This window comes from Nematostella vectensis, chromosome 2, assembly GCF_932526225.1.
Source record: "Nematostella vectensis chromosome 2, jaNemVect1.1, whole genome shotgun sequence".
Lineage (NCBI taxonomy): Eukaryota > Metazoa > Cnidaria > Anthozoa > Actiniaria > Edwardsiidae > Nematostella > Nematostella vectensis.
Window position 1 is genome coordinate 10,844,090 of NC_064035.1, and position 20,314 is coordinate 10,864,403.

Below are 20,314 nucleotides of genomic sequence, written 5' to 3' on the forward strand. Positions count from 1 at the left end.
TTACACAGTGATGTCACCCAGCAGGTAGATGGTACAAAGGAGTCAGACCTCTTTGATCAGTCAGAGTGATCTCGGAGTCATCAAGAAAGGTAAGAGCTTTATATCATTACCATAGATTATCACTACTAGGGCCATTTTCTTATACCAAGTTCTTCTTTATTTACAGATGAACATGAAGGTAGCTTTGGTCGTTTTTGCGGCCGTGATCTGTGTGGCACACTCCAAGTCTGTCCGTAAGTATTCTTGACTATGTTAGCTAACTAATTGCATTCTTGGCACTTGAAGATAGTTTAAGTGGATATACTTTAAGTGGAATACCGATTTGATATACTTTATTTCAAAATGTTATCCTTAAAAGCAGGCGTACATTCTCATAATATTTTTTATGAGAACAAATGATTATCTTGCTCAAAAATGGAGAAATCTACTTTTACTTGCATTTCATGCTTTTTATTAGTAGTTTTTCTTGTTAATTCATCTACTTTTATTGGATAACCGGACAGTCTTCGGCAAAAATATTTCTTTATATGGGATCTTTTTGGTACTAACCATAATGGCCGAACATAAAAAAAAATCAGTACGACTTTGAGACAAATGTTCTCCCGTAGATATCTTATGATGAGTTTCGTTGTGAGCCAATCCGAAGAGGCAAGAACAATAGTTCTTATCCTTTATATTTTTTCAATGTTTCCACCATCAGATTTGTCCAACAAGTCATATTACACATAATAAACCCTTTAATTCTATGCCAACGAATGTGCGCGCACTGTGATTGGCACCACCTGGCTCTCGGTTAGAAAAAAGTTAAAAGTCACCTTTAAGATGATATTCAAAATCGTTAGGCAAAATCTAGGTTGAGGTTTTCTTGAAATGTCCGTCTGAAGTTGCCCTTTGGTTGCAAAGTTCTTACACTGAGCATTACTTAAGCTTGGCGGGGTGTTAAGCCCGCCCGTATGACATGACATATGATTCTACTAGTTAACCTCATTTGTATCACAACAGAGACCAAGAGATGCTGCCCACCTGCATACCCACCACCATGCCCACCAGCACCCGCTGCACCCGGACCCCCCGGACCCGCAGGATGCGTTGGACAGCCCGGACGGCCCGGATATCCCGGACCTAAAGGAATGACAGGACCTTGTGGGCCAGTTGGTCCCCCCGGACCACCAGGACCTCCACCACGTCCAGGACCCCCAGGACCTCCAGGATGCATGGGACCCCCCGGATGCCCAGGACGCCCTGGCCTGAGGGGCTACCCCGGACCTTGTGGACCTCCCGGACCCCCTGGCCCACCTGGACCTCCTGGAAACCCCGCCCCACCACCACCACCACCTGCCTGCCACCCATGTGGCAAATAGACTGATACCGAGTATCGATAGCTGCTTATTTCAATAAATAATTATTGCTTATATTGTGGTTTTGTTGTTATTATTATGTACTAAAAACATCAGTACTTTAGTTATAGAAATGCCCAAATTAGCAAATAAGCTCAACTGCACATTAGCGACATAACGTCTGTGGACGGACTACAATAGTATCTAACCATATGATGCTTTATTTTCTCCTCAAAAACGGGGTCGTGTTTTAATATGCTTAGTGCCTGCTAGGCCTACATAAGACAGCGTACCAGAGTTGCATCATTATGCCGCTCTAGAAAAGTTCGACGGATAATGTGACTCAGTACGCCATTTATCTCGTCGGATTTACTCTCAGGAGCGAGTGAGCAACCCGGTAATACAGTGCGCCATGGTCGCACCGGTTATAGCGAATGTATTAATAATGCTAATTAGTTAATAACCGATACAACTCAGTGCGAATAGTAAGAGCGCAACTAACCTTATATATTATTATTGTCTCCACCTTCTTCGAGAATGCTAACAATTGGCAATATAACTCCACTGGACGCCCGTGTCTAGCGCACAACCGCTTTGTCTAGTTTAGAATCATATAAAACAATATAAATCATATAAGACAATAATACATAGATTTAGGCACTGCCTAAAAGCAGAGCCAGCATTCAACACCTTTTGTGTTGACTGATCGAGGTATTTTTGGGGGATCTAGGATCCTGCTCTTTACTGAGATTTGTTTATTGTACGAACCAAATGGATCCAGGCCTTATTCAATAATTTAAATTATGCAGTACACCAAAGTTAACAAACACAATTCCTGGTGTGAATGTGGCTGTCAAAGTTGTCAAGAGTCTAATGATAAATTCTTATGTCCCATCATAGAAGTTCCATTATGAATATTTTTTTAATCAAAACAAATTTTCCCTTGTGCAGAATATGTCATGGATGTAACAGCATTCCAAAGATTCGAAATAATATATTTAGACTGTTTAGATGTCATACCGTAATTTATATGTATTGATTTAGTGGCGATTCTCTCCTTCATTGGACCGAATAATCAGAAAAAATGTCTGGAAATTAAAATCCAAAAATATATCTCCTTTCATGCATTACATATTGTGCACCCACCATTTACCATATAGTGGCCTGTTGTTGGTGGCCTACTCCAAAATGAATGCAATGAATAAAAAAACAGATTGTTTTTCCAAGCAAATCCTAGAAAAAAACATCTAAGGCATCACTGACAGTGCTAAAATGCTAACTTCTAATTTCAAACCAAACCCTTTCATTGATCTATGTTTGGGGTAGAGAGGAAGCAAAGAATTATAAATTGACTAAAAAATAGTCGACGGGAAAGGAGATATAAAGGAAATTGACTCAACTTGAAAGGTTTGGTTAAATAAATATAACAGTAATGAAAATAATTTGATTGAGCATTTCTTGACATTTCCCCTTTCCCATTATCTTAACCCTTTCACCACCACAGGCCTCTAAAGTGGCCATGTCTGTGATATCCAAGCTATGTGAACAGAATTCTATTATTGACAAAGACCAAGGTTGTTGCTAGTGTTATAAAGTTTAAGTATCTTGCCCTAAAAAACCCTTCCCCTTAATAAAAGTTCCATTAATGTACATTTGTAAAGCTACATTCTGACAAGCTTTGTCCTTGTGAAGAACAAGTAATGGATGAAACAGGATTTCAAAGATAGAATATAGTGTCAGACACAATTTTAGATAAGATGAAATACTGAAGTTTTAATGTACCATTTTAAGTGGTGATTTTACATCCCCATGTGGGAATTAATATCTACAAATATACATAATTTAAAAATCAAATCTGTTCATGTATGTATTTTTGGTGTAGAGGGGAAATAGCAAAGAGCATCAATTGCATGAAAATAGTCAACAGGGAAAAGGAAGAAATATGACTCTTCTTTAAATGTTTGAAAAGAAAATATAATAATAATGCGATAATTATATTCAGTACTTTCCTAAAATATCCCCTTTCCCATTATCTTTAGGTTGATAGAAAACTGTTTTCTTTACAGATTTATTATTTAAAAAGCAAAAGTTTGCTTTTTAGTTTACTATAATATAAGTATCTTGTTCTAAAAAAACCTATTGAGTGTGTACTGCTGAATCACATAGTAATGCCCTAGTCCCTTATGGTCCTGGGGAAGTCAGGGGTTAATGTGGGGTTTTAGATTACTTTTTGACCAAAATATATCAAGAGGGGTTGTGGTATTGACTGTTTTTTACTCTTAACTTGGTAACAGGCTTTTATTAAAGTCTAATCCCCTACCCTTTCCTGGGACCATGTGTGTGGGGGTATCAAATGACTAGTGAATAAGAACTCCCTACTGTTATCTTTCAAGACATGGTTTTCAATTCTCATGTCTTCCAGTCTTTAGCATTCATCTTGGCCCTCAGGTAGTCCCTGGTTCATAAAAGAGTGACATTTCTTTCAAAACAATCTCTTCATCAAGACATTTATAATCTGACTAATTTCCACAACTATTTGAAAAAAAAATAAACACATGAGATGCAAGATGCAGACAATAACAATACATATTGGCAAAAGGGGTTTGAATTTTTTTTTATCCTCGGTAAGGAAAATTCTCTTGTAAGTTGAAAAAGTTGCTGTATCTTCTAAGGATATGTATCTTCTTAGGACTAAGAGCACAGGATATAAAGACGAGAACGGTCTTCTTTAGCAGTATATGACAAATGCAACACGATATTGGTTAGCCGTGAAATATTCTCAAAGCAAACAAAAAGGACAACAAAAAGCCCAATAATTGCCATATCCTTAAAACAATACAAATCGTTGTCCGAAACTCACCTTGCATTGTTTTTCTCGCTTTCTTGTGGTTGTGTTCGCTTTTAAATTTACTAGCTAAAACCAGACATATCCTTACATAAATCTTGGCGTGAATGAATATTAGTAGATCTCCTCTAGTTGACTTTATCCTTAAGTCACAAAATTTGAGGCAAAAAGAAATAATCATCGCATGACAAGAACTTTTTCCCTTGCTCCGTGCTTGTATTTAGCCGCCATTACCGGGCCGAGTGGGGCCTGGGAGTTGCGCGGCTGACTGACTGTCGAGTGACACCACAGGGTACCCACGCAATGACCACAAAACCAAGTCTCAAAGTTATACCATATTTCTATACCTATGGAGCTCCGCGCTGGCTCCGCTAATAAAAGAAGACAGGAGCAGAAACTGCCGCAGTTTAGCCGGTAGTAAAACGCGCAACATCGCCTTCGATATTTTTTTTTTGCAAATGTTGCCACAAAAGTTGTACCACTTTGCTGCTCGTATTACCGTACCTTAACGAAACCTGAAAACTTCTTTGCTTCAAAGCAGAACGTTACAACCACAGGCTTCCCACCCTCGTCAGTGTAAGAACGGGATTGAGCAGGCTTGGGCTAAAAATAGGTAAATTCATTAGCTAGAGCTTAAAACATAAACAATATAGATACAGGCCCGTACCCAGGATTTTTCTTGGGGGTGGGGGGGGGGGGGGGGGTGCGAAATCCGAGAAAAGTGGACCTAATTTCTCTGGAAGGGGGAAGGTGGGAGTGAGTTTTCTGACCACCCACGAAAGAACAAAAAAGTAGTTTTTATGCCTTTGCCGACGTTTATTGTCGGAATTTGGCTACAAAGAAGGCTGAGTTATGGATTTATTACATACCAGAGTGATCTAATATGCTTTATAGTTTTTTCTACAAATCGTCTATTGAGAACCGAAAATGGACTTTCGGCCGTTGTGGGGGGAGGTGTGCGTTCGCACCCTATGGACCCCCCCTAGGTACGGGCTTGAGATCATTCATTTGTGTAAATTCGTATGACTTTTCAAGAAATTTTTTTTACCAATTCTATTTAACATTTCACTACTAGCAATCGCGAATGCCAGCTCAGCGAAATACCGAGAAAACAGGTATCTGGTAGCAGTGAGCACAACCTAGTTCCCAGTGCCTTAACTGATGATGATGGGAGGCCTGTAGTGCGACTCTGGCAAGCCTTTTTCTTTTCTAGGCCTTTTCTTCATATAATTTTTTTTCAACTTGACATGATATTGGAACAGTGACATAGGAGCAGTCGTATAATTTTTTATCCATCTCCATTATGTTATCGCACGAGCCTAGCTTACAAAAGCATACTAACGATCGCCCATTCCCAGTGGCATCCTAGATCACGATGAAAGGAAGGCGGTAAGGTAGGGGCGGCCCAAACCACCCAGTCCTTCACATGCAAGGACCCTGAGGTATTATTGTTAAACTTTCGTGACTGAAACGTTTGTTTTCTTTTGCACAGGTGGTTAAAAAATTCACAATATATGCCAACCTCGAAACCCTTCCAGGTAACCAGTATTTCTGGTCGACTAAAATATAAAAACTACCCATAATTTAGATCCAGCTTAATTACAACTTGAAACCCATCCAGATTTTTTTAAAATTAAATTTTTGTTTTCTTTTTCTGTGGAATGTAACAATGTATGTCCCACTCTTGGATTTTTCTTTTTTTACCCTCTTTAAAAAAATGTGAAAACATGAAAGTAGCAATTAAGTAAAGCAAAACATTTGTATTGTTTGGAGACTATAAAGATGACTTGATAAAAGTCAAACCAGTATTTCTGGTCGACTAAAATATAAAAACTACCCATAATTTAGATCCAGCTTAATTCCAACTTGAAACCCATCCATTTTTTTCTCTTTTGAATCTAACACTTTATGGAATACCTATTTCTTTATCCTCCTCGAAAATAGTAAAAACATTATGGCCGAACTTGTTTGACTATTACAAAGGCAAAATAACCCTCAGACACCAATCCTATGAAAGAAAAACAAATTACGACACAAACATTCCAATTAGATCACTGTGGCAATAAGCATCCTTCCAGTAGCTTGACTTAGCATTGTCACCGAGAATTCCTCTAAGGTAGGTTAGTTCTAGCGAAATCATATTTAGGCCATCTTTTAAAATTTAATCTAGTTTTTTTCTTCTTTCAGTTCATCATGAAGCCAGTTTTGGTCGTTCTTGCAGCCGTGATCTGCATAGCACACTCCAAGTCTGTCCGTAAGTGGCTTTTATGTAAATTATTGTAATCATTATATCTGGTAGAATTGCATTGATTTATTTGTGATGTTCTTGAAAATGTTGGGGGTATTGTTAATGTATTTAGTTGATAAATTTCACAAGTTTAAAAAGCTATTAATCGGTTGTTAGTTTTGAAAAAAAATAGTATCAGCGGAATTTGTCTGACATATGATTGTCTAACTTGAAGGTAACCAATAAGACCTCCTTGTCTTATTGGTTACCGTCAACCGTCAGTTGTTACCGTTTTGTGGTAGTGAATTAGTTGCTCTTGGTGAATTATTGCTTGTAAGCGTTGTCGTAGTGTTTATCTTTGATTTGTACCAGCGAGGCATATTAAACAAAAACGTTAAAGGGTAGACTTAATAGATATAATTACAATCATGGCGTCCAACCATTTCGTTCACGAGTTTCCATACTCATCGAAATGTGACTTGTTTTCTTTCAGATGACAATGCAAAGCGATGCTGCCCATACCCACCACCACCCCCACCCCCTGCGCCGGCACCCTACCCAGTACACGGTTATCCGGGGCCACCAGGCGCCCCCGGCCTTCCAGGAGCTACCGGGTATCGGGGTATGAGCGGACCTATGGGCTGTACGGGACCGACCGGACCTTGTGGACCGCCCGGACCACCCGGACTTATGGGACGTCCTGGACTTCCCGGCCCACCGGGTCTTAACGGACACCCCGGTGCTATGGGATGCCCTGGCATGAGGGGATGCCCCGGATTTTCTGGTCCCCCCGGCCCCCCTGGTCCTCCAGGACCCCCAGGAATGCCAGGCATGCCAGCCCCACCCGCGCCTCCAGCTCCAGTGCATCACTGCTGTGGCAAATAGACCATTGCTATAATGCGCGAACTCAAGAAAAACTCGATATCACTCTATTTTCTGTGATAGATAGATTGGTACTGAGAATTGTTTGTATTTTTTTATTGAATAAACTATGAATGTGCATTAATTCTGTGATCCTTTGATTTAATTAATTCTGTGATCCTTTGATTAATAATGAACCTGACTTCGTGTTTGTCCATATTGACGTGACATTGATAGGATGAGGTCTAAACAAAACGTATTGCAACCCCCTCTCCCCAATTCCCATAATTTTCATTGTAAAATTGTAGCTTTTGCATATGGCACCTTATGTGATACTGGCCTTGTGTAGTATGTAGCCCTTATTTAAGTGGCCTTGTGAAGTATATAGCCTTTATTTACGGACTTCTCCTATTCACGGACGCTTCGCATTCGAAGCAAGCATCTTTAGATTAATTAACTGCTTTTTTTTTACATTTAAACTCGAAAAACCTAAATTCCATTTCGATAAAAAGATTGATTGTGTTTGAAAATAGTGTCCGACAATACGCACTGTCCATTGATAGGGCCACATGTTCCGGGTGTGTTTCTCTGCTTTCCTGTTTCTAAGCCACTCCTAAATGCGCCATATCATGAGTTTTACTTTGATGAATTTGTTTTCTAATCTTAATTCAGGCGGAACACTCAGATAAGATTTGGTACGCGCTTTCGTTGAGTGAGTTTATTCAAAACATACCAGCTATCTTTTATGTTATCCAATGAAGACTCGCTAAAATTCCAAACAAATTACTGCTGACGTTGAAAGGACCCTATATCCATTCGCCAGGTACTTCATCCAAAATAGTTCATTCATAGTGTCACAGCAGAATATAGCCAACAATATCTAAGTAAGTCGTATTTGAGCAGATATTTCCCTACCTTACTCCAGCTATTCCTTTAAGCCGTATTGTTTACTTAGTTATATTTATTTCTGTTTATTTTTCTTATCTTTTTGTAGGATGGATTTGAAAGTCGCCCTTGTCGTATTTGTAGCTGTTTTCTATTGCGCGGAGGCACGAACGCTCGATTCAAGTAAGCCATTTTAATGTTCGTTAAAATTATTATTATCGCTTAAAGTGAAACATATGAAAAATTTTGTTCCCTGCTCCTAAAGCATTGCTTGATTCTTTAACATTGAAGCGAGTTATCGGATCACTGATGCACCCCAGATAACTTGATCACCGTGACATTTGTTTTAGATTTTGTTATATTGCGCTCCAGTACAGATAAAACAGTAGATATTTTTTACATAGCAATGAAGCAAGATACAGTAGTACCAATACACTTCGGTGCTTTGATTACCAGATCATTGGCTACTGAATATAAGATATATGAGATATATGCGACCGATACAAGATTTACCCTTATAAACCTATATGAAAAAGCCGAAATAGTTGCACGGTAGTCTATTCTCAAATACTGTGTATTCTCGACCGATACAAACAATTGATTGTCAATCAATATTATAAATAAGTCCATATTCCAAAGTATACCAGCAAAAGGAAATATATATTTAATCCCGCTCCTCTAGACACACCCATGACCTTTCGTTGCTTTTCGTGTTTAAGTTTTCAAGCGCAGTCCATGTCCGGCAGACTGTCCAGCCAAGTGTTACCCACGCTGCCTCTTCAGCTGTTGCGCCGTACAAGCCACCCCTCCCCCACCAGTACCAGCGGCCTCACCACCATTTCTACCACCCCCTCCCCCACAGGTCTTCCCCGGACCCCCTGGACGGACGGGCTTGCAAGGTCTTCCTGGTTGCCATGGCCCTAAAGGTTGCCCTGGAATGAATGGACCTCCTGGGCCCCCAGGACCACCTGGACCGCCGGGACGAAAGTAGCTTATTGAATGCATGATTTTTTTTTAAAATAAATATACATTTTGATGGTTGCATCTTTTAACATAATTAGGTTACCTGAACATAGCAAGTTGAAATGCTGTCAATTTTATTTGTTTTATTTAATAAATGTATGATAAACGTATTTTAGTTAATGGCTGTTTAGCGAGGCATCATTTATATCCGGGATTATATAATGTGGAAATGAAGAAGCTTCAATAAGCGTGGTGTGATCAAATCCCTTGAAAATCCCGAAATGGCAATGGACGCCTGAAAGCACTGTGTTTTATGCTAAGCTTTTAATTGCACCAATAGTTCAAACTGAACTATGTGGCTAACGTGTGAATCTTTCGTTTGAATCAGGAAGATCAAAAGGGGAAACGATCGGTTAACAAAACACAAGAAACTATTCCCCGTCACAAGAGAAAAAAAAATAGGAAAAAGGAGTTTTACTATACATTCGCCTTACACCATTTTGATGGAAATTCCAGCTTCCTAATTTCCAATTCCGGTTCTGATCCCCTAAAATGGCTTGTATGACTGATGTACCGATGATCACTTCAAACGTAACGATTGTTTACATTTGATAATCAACTGATGAATCAGTCACCTGTCAGCAACAGTGGCGTTAGCGCGAAAACCCATGCATCATTTATGAAATTTGTAAGGTGATAAACTTTTAAGATCGTGCCAAGAGCAGGGAGAAGTTCAGAACACTTCCAAGTATCAAAGATACGAAGGTAGGTATGCGCTCTTGTGAAAAACACAAAAAAATATTCATCTTCGTCTTTCGTGTCCAGTGTTTGTCTCGGGTATTGGCTGCTGTGCTGGTATTAAGGAGTCGCGAGGATTTGACCATGCTGTAAGGGGGATACCTGTTGACGCCATCAAATCAGTGTTCTTCAAAGCAAGAGTGATTATCCACAAACCAAGGGTTTAGTTTCCCCTCAGAGAAACGCATCATAAAGAAGGACGCACTTTTGTGAGAAATGATGCATTTAGTAGCGTCTTAAATATCTAGCTTGTGGCGGATTGTTAAAAAGTATTCGTCAATGTGCAAACAACTCCTCGCAAGCTATTACTCTCCTATCGACTACACACAGGCGGCTCGCTCAGTTGTACATCCGTACTATCTACACAAGTTATGTTTTTTTTTGTTTCCAGATGCAGATCGGCGTAGTGATTGCCCTCACTGTATGCCTGGCATACACGGCCAGTGCCTTGATAGGTACAGCTTTGTTTTATTTCTATATTATCTCAATACCGTCTATCATACTCTAGGTTGAACATACTAAAGGTAAACCATTATCTTGCAAGTATAACCTGAAATAACTAGGTTTGCGTGTTTCATTCAGCGTTTTGTGTGCTCAAAAGGGCTACACCCTCAATTGCGCATGCGCATTATCGCATGGAGTTTTCGCGTCTCGTGTTTGCAAAGAGCTTCCCGTGGGCTAAGCTTATATTTTTCAAATATATAAGAGAATGTGTAGAATAACTCGTGTGGAATTCAATAGTCTAACCTCCATCTCTTTAAAAGTAGTGTTATAGATTGTCCCATGAAAAACTATCAAAGTAGCTCCTTCAAGGAATATAATGATTTTAAATTCGAGTATCGAGCATGCAAAAAACACCCATTTTATACGACGACATATAAGTCGAGACTTGCGCATACGAGGCGGGACACTTGCTGGCCTTAAACAGAAATGTGAACTTTAGACAGCTGTCCATGGTTGCCGAACTGCACGGGTAATAGACTGTGCTAGCGTCCCGTCTTGGCCCGACTGGTGCCAATGTGTGTATGCTAGTGTGCTTTTAAAATCCACTTAAACAGACACATTCTAGACTTGTTGTTTTTTGTTTTATTAATGATTTTTTCCGTTTCCCTTTCAGTCCAAAAGCGCAGCCCCAGCCCATGTGGGTACAACTGCCCCGCCCATTGCGCCCCAAGATGCACCATAACGTGCTGTAGTACCCCTCCCCCCGGCACCAACCCCCCACTGAACCCCGCCCCTCCGCCACCACCACCACCAATGAGTCCACCAATCTACGGGCCCCAAGGCATGCCGGGAATGCAGGGACCAGTCGGCGTGATGGGAAGCCAAGGCCCTGCTGGATCACCAGGGCAACCAGGACCCCCCGGACCCCCAGGACCCCCTGGACCACCAGCACCACCCGGCCCCCCCTCACCCCCTTACTACGTCTAATTACTTTACGCTTTTCTAGCTTAAAGCGGACCAGATCTAATCACAATTTGTTTTAGTGATTGGCTTTGAAATAGGGCAACAAAATAAGATTACTGTGCGATCATTATTTTAACTTTTTGCTTATATTGTATGAATATATAATTTGGAAAATAAAGAAATATATTCTTTAGAAAATGTAAAACTGTTCTCATAAACATACAACGGCAAAAATAGCGTAAAGTTTGTATCACATGGGTCAAATACAACGCATGGTGTTTGGCAAATATTACAATTAGACGTGATGTGATTCTTCAGCTGGTTCAAAAAAAGTGTAAACTCCCGACTCCCCTATCCATCACCCTACAACCGCCCAGCCCCCTCTCTGCACAAACTTGCGGCTCACTGACTTGTCCAAATGGAAAGTTAAATGATCAGTCATCCCAAGTAACCGTTTCTAGCTGACCCATGCCATTCAGGTTGACAAACATATCCCTTTTATCAAGGTGATAAGCGCTAATGTTGCTGGTAGATCATCAAAACGTTCCCCGAACTAAGAAGACATAAATACAACTTGAACGCTGTCAGTTCTCTTTTTATAATCAAATTCATTAAAATGTATTTCACGGTTTTATTTACCGAATATGCAAAACCTCGCTTATTGATCCAAGGATTATTGCAGGGTGGGACAGGGTGGGAAAAAATCATTGAGTAAAACGAATCATATTTTCTACGTTCGATTTATGGAGTATAGATCACGCCTTCGTTTAATACTATTAAATGTAGCCAAATAAATACGGAGCATTTTGTTTTCGAAAAAGTGAAAAGATTAAAGATGAAAAGTCGGCTTCAACAAGCAAGTGATTCCATTGTCAAACCAGAATCAGATACCTGACAAAACGATCAAATATTGATTACCAAACCAGAAATTCTTGCTTTAAGAAACAAGAGATAAAAGAGCGGGCCAGGTACCTGTCGATCTGACTTCAGAGAGATACTGGTACCGACGTTACACGCGGCTGACATCATCTAGAATAGCTGCTCTACGAGGGTCATTCCACAAGAGTAAACACCTAGCCTCCATCTAAACAGTCAAGGGTCTTCACAAGCCTTCAGCGCTTAAGGTAAAACACATTCTAAAATGCTACAAAAAATATAAACAAAATGAGTTGTAAATGACCCGTAGGTAACTTAAAATGGCGAACCTAAAGATATCACGTTAAGTATCTAATGATTCGTGATTTCCAGGAATTATGTGGACTAGGACACTTGTATTATTGGCCGTTTTGGCTATCGCTTTCGCTACGTTCGCCGACGCAAAGTCCACAAAAGGTAAGGCTTGAAAAAGGTTTTCCCTAACTTTTTTGTGTGAGGACGGCGTTCGTTTAGAAAGTTAAAATTGCGAGTATTCTAAACAATACCACCATGATGACGTATACGAAAAAAAATCTAAATATCATTTAATTCTCGGTGTTGATGAAAAATATCCAATTTGATTATATGGATAGTAGTGTTTTTCCGGAAACAAAAACACTCGTATTTTCCATATTTTCACTAGTGTGAAAAAGTTATGTACAGAAATGTCCCGGATGCACCCGCGTGTCAAATCAAAACAGCTTTCCCGCCCATTTCGATTTTCGATTCAGTTTGTCCATATAATAAAAAGAACATTACACGATGGCTTGAAGATATGAAGCTTATTTTCTCATGGTAATAACAATACTTTACCTTTTTATTGTTTCCACCACTTGAAAATAAACTTCATATCTTCGCGCAAACGTGTAATACCCTCTATATCTTTTTGCTTGCCATTTAACGACAATGACACCTATACAACTTAAACTCCAATACTTTTTTGAGAAACGTATACGTATCTAAATGATTAATAAAGCCTTACTGAGTGAAGAAAATAAAGATTATAGATGTGGTAATTAATTAATTCAACCCAAAACTGCGACTACATGATAAACCGCCTTTCAGCACACCATAACAGGTCCAATAACTAATGGGTGCTTCCTCTTGTTTTAGGAAAACACCCAAAGAAGGACGAAGGTATGTGACTACACCAGTAGCTTGTGGCGTAATAAATTGGGTCCTTTGTTATGGAAAGATGGCTGATTATTGTACTTTTTTTCCATATAAAGTGGAAACTGTATTTTACGATATGCCTCGGGAGGGAGAATATGTATCGTAAAATCGAGGTATCGTTGCACGATATGAAGGAAAATCCATTAAAAATATCGTTGTAGCAAGGTCGGATTAGTTATCAACTTTTACAAATAATATTGTAACTGTACTTTGTGTAAGACTGTACAGTTACTCTCAAGTGAAAAAATCGATTAACTGTCCTGTACATGTATGGTGTATTGAGTTTTTCTCTTAGACAGAATCAGTAATGTCGTTGTATACTACGCTTGGGAAGACAGTTGTATCGTAAAATCGAGAATACCGTTGTATCCAATATCGTTAGATTGAGGTAATTTCTTATACATCTCACTGTATTTTCGCCGGGAGAAAGAAACGCCATTGTAAAATCGAGGTTATCGTAAAATCCAGTATCGTAAAATCCAGGTTCCAATGTAATATATTTGATTCTACACTATGTCGTTTACTATTGAAAAATGACTCTATAGAAGCCCACCAGAGATGAGGTCTAACTTGTAATATTGTTTAATGACTTTAGAGAAGACCATCAAAGATGAGGTGAAGAAGATCGAGAAGGGAGAGAAGGATGACGACGGTAAGTAACATGTCAAGTACCCTCATGGGAAGGAAGGGCATTACTGTGTCGTGTATTCTCAAGGGGGGAGGGTTTTAGCATATTATGTCTTGTCAGGGGGAGGATGGGTATTAGCGTATCATGTCTTGTCAGGGGGAGGGAGGGTATTAGCGTATCATATCTTGTCAGGGGGAGGGAGGGTATTAGTGTATCATGTCTTGACAGGGGGAGGGAGGGTATAAGTAGATCATATCTTGTCAGGGGGAGGGAGGGTATAAGTAGATCATATCTTGTCAGGGGGAGGGAGGGTATAAGTAGATCATATCTTGTCAGGGGGAGGGAGGGTATTAGCGTATCATGCCTTGTCAGGGGGAGGGAGGGTATAAGTAGATCATATCTTGTCAGGGGGATGGAAGGTATTAGTGTATCATATCTTGATAGGGAGAGAGAAGGTGTTAGTCAGATTAATGGGTCATATCCTGTCAGAGGAAGCGTTTTAGCGTGTCATATCTTCTCCGTGTCAGGGAGGTTATCCGAGTGTCATGTCCTGTCAGGGGGAGGGAGGTTATCCGAGTGTCATGTCCTGTCAGGGGGAGGGAGGGTATTACAGCGTCATGTCTTGTCTGTGGGAGAAAAATATCCAATATCCGTATTTTCAATATTTCCACTAGAGTGAAAAAGTTATGTACAGAAATAACCGGATGTACCCGCGTGTCAAATCAAACAGCTTTCCCGCCCATTTCGATTTTCGATGCAGTTTGTCCATATAATAAAAAGAACATTACACGATGGCTTGAAGATATAAAGTTTTTAAATCTCGTGGTAAGAACAATACTCTACTCGTTCGCTGTGTTTACTCGTAAGATATTGTTTCCACCACTCGAAAATAAAATTAATATCTTCACGCCACCGTGTACTACGCTCTATATCTTTTTGCTTGTCATTTAACGAAAATGACACCTATACAACTTAAACTCCAATACTTTTATGAGAAACGTATGCGTATTTCAATTATTAATAAAGCCTTACTAAGTAAAGGAAATAAAGATTATAGATATAGAAATTAATTATTTCAACCCAGGGGAGGCTCCAGAACCGCTTGAATGGGCACCATCCTTAAGAGGCGGGTGGTAATATACGAAAAAATATTATTTCATAAAGGAGAACACCTCCCCCATCCTTTCTTGTATCTGTAAATACAGACAAAGCGAACGATATAGCACTGTTTTTTTTTCAAAACTGCGTCTACATGATAAACCGCCTTTCAGCACACCATAACAGGTACAATAACTAATGGGTGCGTCCTTTTTTTAGGAAAACACCCAAAGAAGCACGAAGGTATGTGACTCCACCAGCAGCTTGTTGCGTAAAAAAGTGGGTCCTTTTTTATGGAAAGATGGCTGATTATTGTACTTTAAAGGAAAATTCATTGAAAATATCGTTGTAGCGAAGTCGGGTTAATTATCAGCTTTTACAAAATAGTAATATTGTAACTGTACTCTGTGAAAGGCTGTACAGTTACCCTCAAGTCAAAAAATCTATTAACTGTACTGTGCATGTATGGTGTCTTCAGTTTTTCTCTTTTTGTTGATAGACAGAATCAGTAATATCGTTGTATCAAGGTCAAAATTACGCTTGGGAGAACAATCGAGAATATCGTTGTATCCAATATCGTTAGATCGTGGTAATTTCTTATACATCTCGCTGTATTTTTGCCGGGAGAAAGGAACACTATCGTAAAACCGAGGTTATCGTAAAATCCAGGTTCCACTGTAATATATTTGGTTCTACACTATGTGTCCTGTCTAACTTTTACTATTGATAAATGACTTTAGAGAAGTCCATCAAAGATGAGGTGAAGAAGATCGAGAAGGAAGAAAAGGATGAAGACGGTGAGTAACATGTCAAGTGTAAGGGAATTACTGTGTCGTGTATTCTCAAGGGGGGAGGGTTTAAGCGTATTATGTCTTGTCAGGGGAAGGGAGGGTATAAGTAGATCATATCTTGTCAGGGGGGTGTTTTAGCGTGTCATATCTTGTCAGGGGTAGGGAGGTTATTAGAGTATCATGTCCTGTCAGGGGGAGAGTATTAAGGAGTCATGTCCTGTCATGGGGAAGGAGGGTATTAGCATGTCATGTCCTCTCAGGGGAAGAGAGGCGTGCCATGTCCTGTCAGGGGAAGTGTATTAGAGTGCCATGTCCTGTCAGGGGGAGTGTATCAGAGTTCCATGTCCTGTCAGGGGGACGGAGTGCATAAGTTTGTCATGTCTTGTCAGGGAGAGAGAGGTTATTAGAGTGTAATGTCCTGTCACGGGGAGGGAGGGTATTAGCGTGTCATGTCCTGTCAGGGGGAGGGAGGGTATAAGCATGTCATGTCCTGTCAGGGGGAGTGTATTAAGGAGTCATGTCCTGTCAGGGGGAAGGAGGGTATTAGCATGTCATGTCCTCTCAGGGGGAGAGAGGCGTGCCATGTCCTGTCAGGGGGAGTGTATTAGAGTGCCATGTCCTGTCAGGGGGAGTGTATTAAGGAGTCATGTCCTGTCATGGGGAAGGAGGGTATTAGCATGTCATGTCCTCTCAGGGGGAGAGAGGCGTGCCATGTCCTGTCAGGGGGAGTGTATTAGAGTGCCATGTCCTATCAGGGGGACGGAGTGCATAAGTTTGTCATGTCTTGTCAGGGGGAGAGAGGTTATTAGAGTGTAATGTCCTGTCACGGGGAGGGAGGGTATTAGCGTGTCATGTCCTGTCAGGGGGAGGGAGGGTATAAGCATGTCATGTCCTGTCAGGGGGAGTGAATTAAGGAGTCATGTCCTGTCAGGGGGGAGGAGGGTATAAGCATGTCATGTCCTGTCAGGGGGAGAGAGGCGTGTCATGTCCTGTCAGGGGGAGTGTATTAAAGTGCCATGTCCTGTCAGGGGGAGTGTATTAGTGTTCCATGTCCTGTCAGGGGGACGGAGTGCATAAGTTTGTCATGCCTTGTCAGGGAGGTTGTTAGAGTGTAATGTCCTGTCACAGGGAGAGAGGGTATTAGCGTGTCATGTCTTGTCAGGGGGAGGGAGGGTATTAGAGTGTTAAGTCTTGTCAGGGGGAGGGAGGTTATTAGAGTGTTAAGTCTTGTCAGGGGGAGGGAGGTAGGATTAGAATGTCATGTCCTGTCATGTCATGTCCTGTCATGTTGTGTCGCGTCATGTCATGTCATGTCATGTCATGTTGTGTCGTGCCATGTCATGTCATGTCATGTCATGTCCTGTCATGTTGTGTCGTGTCATGTCATGTCATGTCATGTCATGTCATGTCATGTCATGTCATGTCATGTCCTGTCCTGTCATGTTGTGTCGTGTCATGTCATGTCATGTCATGTCATGTTGTGTCGTGCCATGCCATGTCATGTCCTGTCATGTTGTGTCATGTCATGTCCTGTTAGGGGGAGGGAGGTATTTAGAATGTCATGTCATGTCCTGTCCTGTCATGTCGTGTCATGTCATGTCATGTACTGTCATGTTGTGTCATGTCATGTCCTGTCATGTCCTGTCATGTCCTGTCATGTCATGTCCTGTCATGTCGTGTCCTGTCGTGTCATGTCCTGTCATGTCCTGTCATGTCGTGTCATGTCATGTCGTGTCATGTCCTATAAACTAGTGTTGCTCTCTCTGATAATCATGATATGCTCGTTGCAGAGGCCGCTGCTGCCCCAGTTGCCAAGGAGGCGTCCGGAAGTGGTAAGACTTGAAATCAAATTAAAAAATGTTTCCTTTGATTGACATGTTGCTGCATTGACGCGATGTTTCATCGACATGCTTTTTGGTTGACATGCTAATTAGTTGACATGTTGTTTTGTCAGCATGTTGTTTGGTTGACATGTTGTTAGAGGTTGACTTTAGATGTTATTATGTTGACATGCTCATTGACTGACGCCTTGTTTGACTGACGCCTTGTGTGATTGGAGTCTTGTTTGATTGACGTTTTGTTTGATTCACGTCTTGTGATCTAAAGGAGAGGCCCCTGGGGGTGCTGGAGGTGCTGGCGCCGGAGGAGAAAGTGGATCTGGATCGGGAGCATCAGGTATCAATGCTGAGTAAACTGGGCCTATTAATCAGCATCCCATATACACAGCCCTTTTCAATGATTCTTTCTCAATGTTTAATTTTAAACGTCCAACCGTGATCGATTAGCCCCAGCGGCATCTTATAATACCTTGTATCCTTTTTCATTGTTTCCAGGAGAAGGTGAAAAGCCACCACCACTTGAGGTCGGAGGTCTGCCCACGCAGCCCCGCATGTGCCCCGCCCCTTGCCCGCAAGTCTGTGCACCCGCATGCATGGAAAACTGCTGCAACCCTCCCCCTGCCCCGGCCATGCCTGCTCAGAACCCCTGTGCTCCATCATGTGCTCCTGACTTCAGCCAGAGCTGTTGCGGGCAGGCCGCTATGCCAGCCCCCATGCCTGCCTCTCCTTGCACCCCTACAGCACCTTGCGCACCACAGGCTATGCCCATGCCAGCCCCTATGCCAGCCCCTATGCCCTGCGCACCCACTGCTAGCGCCCCTTGCCCCCCTATGCCAGCCCCTATGCCAATGCCAATGCCCATGCCCATGCCTATGCCAATGCCCTTCCCTGCTTCCCCATGTGGGATCGGATGCAAGCGTCATCATCACAAGGCAGCCCAAAAGAAGCATCTTAAAAAGTCCCTTAAGAAGTCTCTTAAGAAGCACCACTAATCAGGAGCGTTCGCTTCCTGTAACAAATTTGAACTTGCCCAGCACCATACATTGCTACACTGCGTGACGCGCGTGACGCAGAAACATGTCATCTGTTGTGCAGATGGAAAACCTTCAAGCCACATGCACAATAAGTTGTGACTTTGTAAATATTTTGTATCATCGGGAAAAATAGGATTTGTCAGATAAAAATGATTTTATACTTGTGTAACTTGTGGCAATAAAATGTGATTCAATCTAGAGAAAGGTATAGGGAGTGTTTGCCTACATAGCAACTAAAGGCTTCCCATCTCTCCTTGTCTTCCGTATGCATTTATGACAAATCTGTGAAAGAGATTTGAAAACACCTTCTTTGAAAAAGCCTAAGTTTAGAGGAGCGTTTGGAAAGACAACTAGATGGGAAACCTTCCCTAAAACCTCAAAATCTCTTTCATCTTTGTCAAAAATGCATACTAACCGAGCCTTTGGTTGTGTCTTAGGGACGTGTCCCGCGGAATGCGCCCCTGAGTGCGAGACGGGCTGCGTTAATGGCGTCAACACGAACCCACTCCCTGTCCTAGGGGGACATCCTCACCCCGGACCCCCTTCCGCCCTTAACCCATTCCCCCTACCTAGAATGTGCTCCCAGCCAAACTGTCCCGCCCAATGCGCCCCTGCGTGCTATGACTGGTGCTGCTATGGAGGCATCTCTGCCCCGACTCAGGCACCACCCCCTGGACAGCAGCAGCAACAACAACAACAGCCTCAGACACAGATGCAGTCGCCCTACGGCGCCGGACAGTGCGCTCCTTCCTGCGCTCCCTCCTATCAGCCTTCTTGCTGCCAACAGCAGCAGCCAATGATGATGCCTTTTCCTCCCCCACCTCCCATCTACATGCCTCCACCCCCTGTCTACATGCCTCCACCCCCTGTCTACATGCCTCCACCCATGCCCATGGGTGGTCAGTGTGCCCCACAGTGCCAGCCTGCATTTCCCGCCTGCGCACCACAAGCCCCCGCCGCCTGCCCCATCCAGTGCTGTAGACGAGGGGCCCGGAAATCTTCCATTGCTAAGCCACATAAATCTCACCATCACCACTGAAAGAAAAAACAGCAAATAAGAAAAAGACTACATAGGACGACGAAGAAATTGAGGAAACCATCCCTTTTTACTGGCCAATAGATAATACCATCACCATTAACGTTATAGTTATGACATACCACTGCTCTAAACAACATAAAATCGACTATTGACTTCGGGAGCATTCAAGGCCATACCAAAGTCCATTGATATTGATACCATACAACTAACTGGGATGTATTCCTGGGATTAAAGTGACCTTTATATATCAACTGTAGTGTGATTTAAAAAGTAGGAATGTTTAAGCAACATGTTTTTATTTCTCATGAATGAGATACTGTAACGTACAATGTAGATTAGGTTAATGCCCTATTAACTATACGATTGTTTTTATACAATAAAGAATACACTTTTAAAAAGTGTTAGGTCGTCTTCTCTCTTTCACGACAAAACCATAACGTCATGAAATGTGGATTCCATAAGTGACACTACATAT

General features: G+C 41.6%; 3 protein-coding genes across 5 annotated transcripts; all 3 read left to right on the forward strand.

The window, feature by feature from the left end:
* The first annotated feature begins 2 nt into the window (after positions 1 to 2).
* LOC5521152 (collagen alpha-5(IV) chain) lies at positions 3 to 9,288 on the forward strand. Its single transcript, XM_048720968.1, has 10 exons — positions 3 to 89; positions 167 to 233; positions 1,003 to 1,359; positions 5,210 to 5,297; positions 5,675 to 5,720; positions 6,370 to 6,436; positions 6,903 to 7,291; positions 7,943 to 7,965; positions 8,265 to 8,338; positions 8,875 to 9,288. Exons 2-10 carry the CDS (start codon positions 167 to 169, stop codon positions 9,144 to 9,146), a joined length of 1,383 nt encoding a protein of 460 aa, XP_048576925.1. The 5' UTR covers positions 3 to 89; the 3' UTR covers positions 9,147 to 9,288.
* Positions 9,289 to 9,769: 481 nt separating this feature from the next.
* On the forward strand, positions 9,770 to 11,521 carry LOC125556762 (vegetative cell wall protein gp1-like). The gene is made up of 3 exons (XM_048723911.1): positions 9,770 to 9,883; positions 10,308 to 10,371; positions 11,034 to 11,521. The coding sequence occupies exons 2-3, from the start codon at positions 10,308 to 10,310 to the stop codon at positions 11,345 to 11,347; spliced, it is 378 nt and encodes a 125-aa protein (XP_048579868.1). The 5' UTR covers positions 9,770 to 9,883; the 3' UTR covers positions 11,348 to 11,521.
* A 768-nt stretch (positions 11,522 to 12,289) lies between these two features.
* On the forward strand, positions 12,290 to 20,237 carry LOC116604289 (wiskott-Aldrich syndrome protein homolog 1). Of its 3 annotated transcripts, XM_032366462.2 has the most exons (10): positions 12,290 to 12,447; positions 12,572 to 12,655; positions 13,352 to 13,375; positions 14,007 to 14,063; positions 15,357 to 15,380; positions 15,878 to 15,934; positions 17,719 to 17,760; positions 18,035 to 18,103; positions 18,262 to 18,267; positions 19,238 to 20,237. In XM_032366462.2, exons 2-10 carry the CDS (start codon positions 12,577 to 12,579, stop codon positions 19,837 to 19,839), a joined length of 960 nt encoding a protein of 319 aa, XP_032222353.2. In that variant the 5' UTR covers positions 12,290 to 12,447; positions 12,572 to 12,576; the 3' UTR covers positions 19,840 to 20,237. The 3 variants fall into 3 exon arrangements, with proteins under 3 accessions (XP_032222353.2, XP_032222354.2, XP_032222355.1); XM_032366463.2 differs by lacking the exon at positions 18,262 to 18,267; XM_032366464.2 differs by lacking the exons at positions 14,007 to 14,063; positions 15,357 to 15,380.
* Positions 20,238 to 20,314: the final 77 nt, after the last annotated feature.